The sequence below is a fragment of the Apium graveolens genome, chromosome 6 (genome assembly GCF_009905375.1).
Source record: "Apium graveolens cultivar Ventura chromosome 6, ASM990537v1, whole genome shotgun sequence".
Classification (NCBI taxonomy): domain Eukaryota; kingdom Viridiplantae; phylum Streptophyta; class Magnoliopsida; order Apiales; family Apiaceae; genus Apium; species Apium graveolens.
The window spans coordinates 60850122-60858998 of NC_133652.1; the positions used below are offsets into that span (position 1 = coordinate 60850122).

At 28.9% G+C, this 8877-nt stretch overlaps 1 protein-coding gene across 1 annotated transcript; it reads right to left on the reverse strand.

Annotated features, from left to right (window-relative positions):
- Nucleotides 1-602: 602 nt before the first annotated feature.
- On the reverse strand, nt 603-6598 carry LOC141668839 (uncharacterized). The gene is made up of 3 exons (XM_074475864.1): nt 5880-6598; nt 1809-2224; nt 603-1697 (listed from the first exon to the last, which is right to left on the reverse strand). Exons 1-3 carry the CDS (start codon nt 6331-6333, stop codon nt 786-788), a joined length of 1782 nt encoding a protein of 593 aa, XP_074331965.1. The 5' UTR covers nt 6334-6598; the 3' UTR covers nt 603-785.
- Nucleotides 6599-8877: the final 2279 nt, after the last annotated feature.

Below are 8877 nucleotides of genomic sequence, written 5' to 3' on the forward strand. Positions count from 1 at the left end.
TTTCAAAAATTATTTAATAAAATAAATAAATAAATTTATAATTTAAATTGAATAATATGATTATGAAAGATTAAATTATCTATATAATAAATGTATTACATCTACATATTATGATAAATTTATTTAAGAACTACTTTCGTCACATATGTTATTTTTATGTTATATATTTTATGAGATTATTTCTATAAATAGATCTGTTAAAATTTAAACATTACTTCAAATTTGTATTAAAAACTTACAATAAGTGGTTTTCAAAAACAAACTTACCATAAATAACACAATTCAAATTTAAAATTGTATTATAAAGTTTCTATAATTAAAATGAGTCATAATAATTAAAATGGGTCATAATAAGTAAATGGATCTTTTATAAACTTAATATGGATACCAAACCTAAAAATGGATAGTCCACTGGGTCAAATTAAAGTTAAAAATCATATGCCAACCAAAATATGGTACCAAGCCTTAGAAAAGGGTTATCCACCAATTTATAATATATAGATTTGTAACCGCGGTTTGGTCCAACTTTTTACTACTTACTTTTTAATTTTACCCAAAAACAACTACGATCAGACTTCGTGCTGTGTTGCTAAATACCTTCGTTATCAAGAGAAGTATTGCATGCACGTTTACCTTTCTGTTTCATAAATCATTAAGTTCAAATTTGGTGTGTGTTTTGCTAAAATTCTTAGGGATGTCAACAATATTACACTACATTTTGGTTATCCTGAGTCTGTCTCATATAACTAGCTGGCTAGAGTACGCTTTACAATCTTAACAAGTAGTTAAATTACATAATAACCCTGATCCGAGCTATCAACATCTGAGTTACTACTAGACTCAGGGCTTAATTTCTTGCCATGTATCAAATCAGCAAGTTTGCTTGTAATACTGCTATTTGGGCTCCCATCCTTGTTCTTTTTCTCTTTTCTCCTTCTCCATTGTCTCTTCGTACTCCAATGCCTAGCCAATAAAACCCCTAACCCTAAAAAAACCATCAAAGTTAAACCACCGCCAACTACCAACAACTCCACAAACACCCAATTTGTTCCCTTGTTGTGCGGCAAAATAGCCCACATAGCTGCAATATAAGCAGAAGCCATGAACAGCGTCGAAGCCCACATGACTTTATGTGTCATCATAAGGAGTGCAGTCATGGATTTTCGCTTGAAGGGTACAACACTAACCAAAACATTGACAATGCCGAGGGACAAAAATAATGCGAATATGTTGCAAACCACAAATACTTTAAATGGTCTTTTGGTGCCTAATATCGCCTTTCCTGTTTCTTGATCGAATCCACCAGGAGGATTGACTCCAGCAGCAAATGTAACAGTGGCTATTAATACTGCTACAACTGTTATAGTGTTTCTTGCATTCCTCAGTCCCTCATTTTGGTGCTTCAGTTGCTTTGATCTTTTGTGCTTCTGTCTATGATGAGGTTTAGGGTTAGGATAAGGGTGAGTATATGGTGAATTGTCCGGAAATGTACCTAGAGTGGGTTCATGAATCTGTCGTAATTCTTGTGATTTGGGGGGCAATTGTTCACCCCTCTTAGCGCCAGCTTCTTGTAGTTTTGGTACAATTACAAGTAAACCGGAATTACTTGATTCAGATTCAACCAGATCCAGTGCTGTATATCCGTTGCGGTTTAGCACATTCACTTCTACTCCACGACTCAATAGAAAGCTGACCATCTGCTCTCAAGAAAATATATGAAATTTATAAATAAATTATGGAAGAGGCTCACATTTTCTTTATTAGCACTAATGTACTAATGAAAAATAGTCACCAAGAAATATTCTTACAGCTCTGAGCTTTCCAGCAGTTGCGAGGTGCAGTATGGTATTTCCATCATTATCCTGCATATTCACCAATTTTGTGATATCAAGTGAATCCATCAAATATTTAACAGCTTCATACTGGTTATTTTTCACCGCCAAATGAAGAACAGTTTCCCCGTTATTTGTAACCAAGGTGGAGGATTCAAGGCTCGACGACAAAATTTCATCAATAACATTAAGTCGTCCTTTGATTGCTGCCCAATGCAGAGGGGTTCGACCATCATTGTCTTGTAAGAAAGAGAGATCATTGTCAAAATATAAAAGCTCCCTTATTGTTTCCAAATTTCCTTTGCTGCAAGCAAGATGCAGAGGCGTCAATCCATCTGCTGTTTTCTTACTAGCGAAATCAGGTCTGGCTTTTAATACTTCCTTCACGATTTCTGTCCAAAGAAACATGTTGAGTTAGCAAATTAACAATACATGTGCATGCCTTCGATGTAAAACACCTGTTTGGGAACAAGAAAATAATGCTAGTAATGATTTACTTTTTTTTCAACTTAATTTGATTTTTCGTCTTTTTATTAACTTAAATTTTAAAAAATATGTTTTTAAATATTAATCTAATATCAAATTCACAAAATAAGATAATTATATTTAAAAATTATTTATCTTGATTAATTTATGTAAAAAAAATTATGACTTATAAATTAAATTATTCAAACATTTATATAACTTATAATGATTCAACTACTTATTACTTGTAAATTACTTATTTTTTTTAAATTATAAATTACTTGTTTTAAGTTATAAATTACTTGTTTTAAGATTTCCGGGCACATTATTTATTATATGAATATACATGTAGGCTTATATGCTATTCTTGTTTCAAATTGTTTTACGCGTCTAATTAAGCAGGTTCATTGACAATTTGGTCAATTTTACTGTCGGATATGTATCATCTTTTGAGATGCATATATAGTTCTATTAGTTAACAATATTTTAAAGAAACCATTTACAAATGAGTCGAGAAATTTAATCAATAAGATATTAATAACTGGAACAAAGTGCTCGAATTGAAAACAACATTAATTTAATACAAAAACTTTTAATTAACCTTGTTAAAAACTTAATTAAAAAGTATTATGCAACAACTATAATTAAGTGCGTGTGCATTCAAGTAAAGCAATTAAATATGTAAAATTAATTTGTGCCGAAGAAGTTAGAATTATATTTATAATACATTATTTTAAATTAAAGGAAGGAAAGGTACTCCTCTGTCAGCGACTTGGCAAGAAAAAAGATACTCATCTGTTCTTTTATATTATTTTATTTATTATATGTGTACTATCGGTATGTTGGACAACATAGTTAAAAAAATTATTATATTAATATTTTTTCCTAAATAAAAATATACTACATTCGTCTCCTTACAGTTTTTAAACAACACATATTAAGCTAGTATCATGTATAATTTTTATAATTTTTTTAAAAAAATTCTTTTTAAATAAAATTTTAAACATCATATTTTTATTTAGGAAAAAGTATTAATACATACTTGAACATAAATGGAAAAATGTATAAATGAATATTTAATAAGATTAAAGATGTCTGTAGGCTATAGTCATTTTTATCATGTCATCAAATAACTAATAATGAATTATAATAATTTTATTTAAATTAAAGTAAATGAATTGGATAAGATATTAGTTAAATATGAAAAAAATTGATCGTAAAATAAAATTAGTATTATAATGCAAAAACTATTTTTATATTATAAAAATATTTTTTAATAACAAATTTTAATAATAACTATAGTCACTTATAGCTAATATTAAACTTGCTCTCTACTTAATGTTATTGAAGCAGTCGCAGACACCAGCAGGAAGGTGCAAGAGGGTGTTAGATATTACCATTATTGTTCATATGATCGATTGCATATATATAATCACATAATTACATAACATGATTTATTCGTTCAGTTTTACCTCATCCATTTTCTAATAACTATCCACTAAATTTTAATCGAAATTATAATATTTCTATTTTTAAAAATTCTAATCATGCGTGATCATAAATTTTATTGCTCCTATTTTTAAGAGTAGCCTAGCTAGATTTCGAAAGTTCAGTTTTCATCACCGGATATTTGTTTTCTAAATATTTAAGTAAGTATTATACTCCTTCTATTTTATTGAATTCTATACATTATTTTTGGCACGTTTTTTAATATTTATTTAAAACATTATTTCACAATATATTTTTTTAAAAAAAATAGAATAAAAATTTTATGTTTAAATTTTTATTTTATTAAAAAAAATTATAAAATAATATTATAAAATAATATTTTATAGAAAATTCGAAATGTATTAGAAGCCATGTACTGAGGTAGTAGTATGTTACTTGTATTCAAAGAAGGGAAAGTGAAGAGAAAAGAATAGACTAAGGACAAGTCAACTCCATGACAGGTCAATGCGAGTTGGCCGACAAATTGTTTGTTTGTTAATCCTATTGAGTATATCAATTATTGTTAATCCCTCTGACAATAGGATATTATATAAAATATATCTAATCTAATATATTGTTCCAGAATTTTTTGATTACTATTTCAAGAATTCAGATTTAAAGATTTTTTTTGGCTAAAAGTAAAAAACCCTTCTACAACAAATATCTATTAAAAGGTTAAAAAAATCTTTAAAACTGGACTCTTTAAATATAATTCCGCCCCAAAAATCCTATGTTAGATAAAATTTAACCAGAACATTATTAACAAAAAACAAGGAACAGGCCCCCATCAAATATACATGCACACTTGCACCTAACATATCTCTCTCTTCAATAATTCTTTTCAGAATAATTCATATTTCTAGGTAAATGATTAGAAATACAATCCGAAATTGGTAAATTAAAATTATTATCATCTATAAAATTAATAGACACCAAATTGCTCTTTCCAATTCCAAATATAAACGAGATAATTAATTTGTATATATATTAATATATGTAAAAATGCTAGTGATTGTTTCCTGACATACATGTGGTGTATAATCATTAATTTCTAAGAAAATTTCACTAATCAAAAGATAAAATTGTGTTGTTTGAATTACTTTCACTAATTTGGCTTCCAACCTCTAGTGTTAATATGCCGTAGTAATAAATAAGCGTTGGATTTCCATTACATTGCAATTTATATATTGATTTTTTAGTTAATAATAGCGAGTGAAGATAAAAGTTGATAAAGCCATAAGCAATAAGTCAGTACAAATATATAGTAAATATTTAAGAGAGAGTATATTAGAATTGCTTATTAAAATACAATAAGTATATTAAATATAATTGAAAGTATAGTTTAGATATACTTTGAGAAAATGTTAAAGAACTACCCCTAAATTAAACAGTAGGTGGGCAACGAGGAGATCATTGTCCGAGCCCTAGCCGCACAACTTGATTGTTACTCCCTCTATCCCTAAAAAGTTTTCTCTTGACATGTTTGTCAATATACATTTTTTATTATTAATATCTTTAATACCGTATTAATATTAAATATAAAAATTTTATTATATTAAAATACTCATAAATACGAATCCAACGAGATCATGAATATGTTTAATCTTATACATAAGACGTAAATCAGTGCTTAACAATAGGAAAAGTCAAAATGGGAAAAATAATACGGAACTGAGGGAAGAATGGATATCATGCAACCGTACCCGCAAAAGTACTAGGAGTACCTGATGCTTCAAATGAATAGTCCGGCCATCTAAAATGTCTTTTTTACTAGTTAATGATCATTAATTTATTCAAACTTTGACAGCAAATTATACTTAGTATATAATTAAATAAATATTAAAATTTATATTATTAGAAAATAGATTTTATTCTCTTTCAAATGTATTTTTCAATTTATAAAAATAATACATAAATTTATATTATTTATTAGTCAAAATATAGTTAATTTAATTATGTAATAGTCAAAAAATGACACATAATACGAGATGGAGGTAGTACCATGTTAATTAAATTCTTCTAACTAATACATGTTAACATTTACACTGATATTTAAAAAATGGTAAACAAACATGGAAATGAAATGACTAGCACCTGTATGACCAGCAGAAGCAGCAACATGAAGTGAAGTACTAGTCCAAACATCGGCTTCTAGCATGAGTAACGTCGGCAAGAACAACAATTGCTTCACCACTTCAACTCTGCCTCTCTGACATGCCACCAAAAGTGCACTTTCGTCGCGAATATTTAGTTTATAAATAACCGAGGGATCGGTTTCTAGCAGCAAGTTCATCACTTCAACATGGCCTTCTTTGCATGCCTCGTGCAACGGCGTCTCCAGCTCTCTGTTTTCCGCAACCACTAGTTCAGGCCGCAACTTTATGATTTCGGATGCTAATTCCATGTGACCGAATCTTGCAGCTAGATGAAGTACCGTGTTCAATGATTTATAAACAGTTTGGCGTACGGAATTGGGGTTTTGTGTCACAAGTTTTAAGAAGGCAGCAACGTCGCCCTTAAAGATCAAGTCTTGCAGGTTTCTATCCATCTTTTGAGGTATTATCGGACAGCCTAGTCGTTAAAAATTTATTTAATGTTGAGCACTGGGACTGAATCATTTTATGGAGATAAAACAAGCAGCTTTTTCCACGGCTGCAGCAACTTGGAAAATTCACTCAAGGCTTAATAAACGTGTTCAAGTTTTTTCTCCTTTAATAAAACATTATAAATTAGTTATAATTAGCTTGTCATTGATGACATATGACTTGGCCATTGACAATCCAATTAAATTCAACTCGCAACATTTTAAACCTCAAACTGTATATATCAATAATGTCACATTTTCAACCTATTCCAAATAACTCAAGATCGGGACTTCAGTACGTAATTTACCATCATAAGGTTCTAAATTTGATTCCAATTATAGGAAGGAATTTAATTAGGGAGTCTTCGCATGTGTGTAAGTTGTCCTGAAAACCTAGTTATAAAAAAAGCGTAACTTCGAAAACCTGGTTACAAAAAATTCAGATTTTCAGCTCTGATCAATTAGTTGTTCTGGTGGTGTAAACAATTTCAGCGCTGATCAATTTAAGTTTTGCATATTAACATAATTAAGTGATATAATTGTGGCTTAAGGTACCATTTTAGTAAGCTACAGAGAGTCACCCAGGAATATTAATTATGAAGGTTAATTATTCATTTTTAGACAAGTCCAAGTGTATGGTAGCCACAAAATGTGTTTGCAAGTAGATGATTTTTATTTATGGCTTCTTCTCTCGTCACAATTGTGGTTCATAATACAAGTGCATGTATGTACTAGGCCCGTCAAAGACTTTTTGTGCAGCTTCGTGACTGGAGTAGTGTGAACTTGTGTTTTACTTATTTTGATGTAATTATAATATTATTCTGATTACCTGGTTTATATTTCACAATCGGTAGGCATGACAAACACATCAAGCACTGATCTAACTAAATTCAAAAGAATCTGTCGAAATATGTCTTACAATCGACCATGACTTTTCAATTTTTCAATATTAATAAAAAAAAACTTGATAGAAAATACTAAATAGTGATAGGTCAGATCACGGCAGAGTTTGCAGCAAGGACCAGAACCTATAAAGTTTTAGTTAGCGTTTAAGGGCATTAACAAATATAACATTTATGTGTTAACTAATAGCATCTCCAAGTCTATTAGGTTAATAGGTTAATATGTTTTTTTTTTGAATCAAGGTTAATATGTTAATTAGTATAGAAACTATTGTGCTCATGCTAACATGACTAATGTGTCAAGGAGTTGGTTAGAATTTTATGTTTTAGTCTATTGTATATAGAGTCAAATTAGTATCTTAGTGGCTAAGATCTTTAGTTTTATCAACACAGATTCCATTCTCTATTTTCTCTCAATCTGTAAGTCAGTTAAGCAGGGTGACGGGTATATTGTTAGAGTATCTCTGATCCAACCATGTTCATCTAAAAAGTCTAGGTGATAGTATGATTTAGATATTAGTTAAAAAATATATCCTTCCCATCATTAAACTTGGATAATTTTAGATATCCTCTATCCGTCTTCTATATAAACATCCACATCAACCTTAATCTGCACATTAATATATACATATATTTATACTACACTTAATATATTATATATATATATATATATATATATTAAAATTCTTATTTTTTATTTAATATTAAACTTTATTATATTTATTTTAATATACATTCCATATTTGTATGAATACAAATAGATATAATATAATATAATATAATTATATATAATATAATTATATATTATATAATATATATATATATAAATAATGTTTATTAATTATGTTTGGTTATATTTGAATATGTTATTATATTTCAACTATAATATATATTAAATTGCTATTATATTTAAAATATTTTCATTGAATATATTTTTTATATTTTCACTTGTATTTAACTAAATATATATTTAATTTATTTTAACATATAAAATTTTCATATATATATATAGTAATAAAATAATTTTATTAAATATAGCTAATTATAGCTAGTACCAATAAAACCTCTTACAGATTCAACAAATTTTTAGATAATGATCATTTAGCTAACTATTTTAGCTATGAACGTTGGAGATGCTGGTAGAAGAGTAAAATTCGCTCTTTTTTTGTTATGTGCAAGGATTAGTAATTGTTTTCTTGGTGTCTGTTTTTCTCTTTTTTCTCCCTTCTATTTTCTTTTTGGTGCCAGGTATCCTCTCTAGTCTTAGTGTAGCGACGGGAACTAGGGTGGGAGACAAGGAAGAGGTAGTATGATAACGTGGTGCACGTGTAAGAGGCACGTAAAAAGTGGGTCGATGAACAAGGGTGAAGAGGGGGGCTATATAAACCGAAGGCGATGTGACCTTATCATTATGAATGGTTTAGACTAACCAGTTGTATTAGAGAAGCCAAAGGGCTTTCAGAAGTGGGCTAGGGCTATTGGCCGACGGGTATTAATTCGTGGGTGATTAATTTTGAAAGTCATCACAATGTAATGTATGATAAAAATTTATGATCGTCTTCTTCTTGTAATTCAATAATTCATTATTTCATTTCCGCAATCTTCA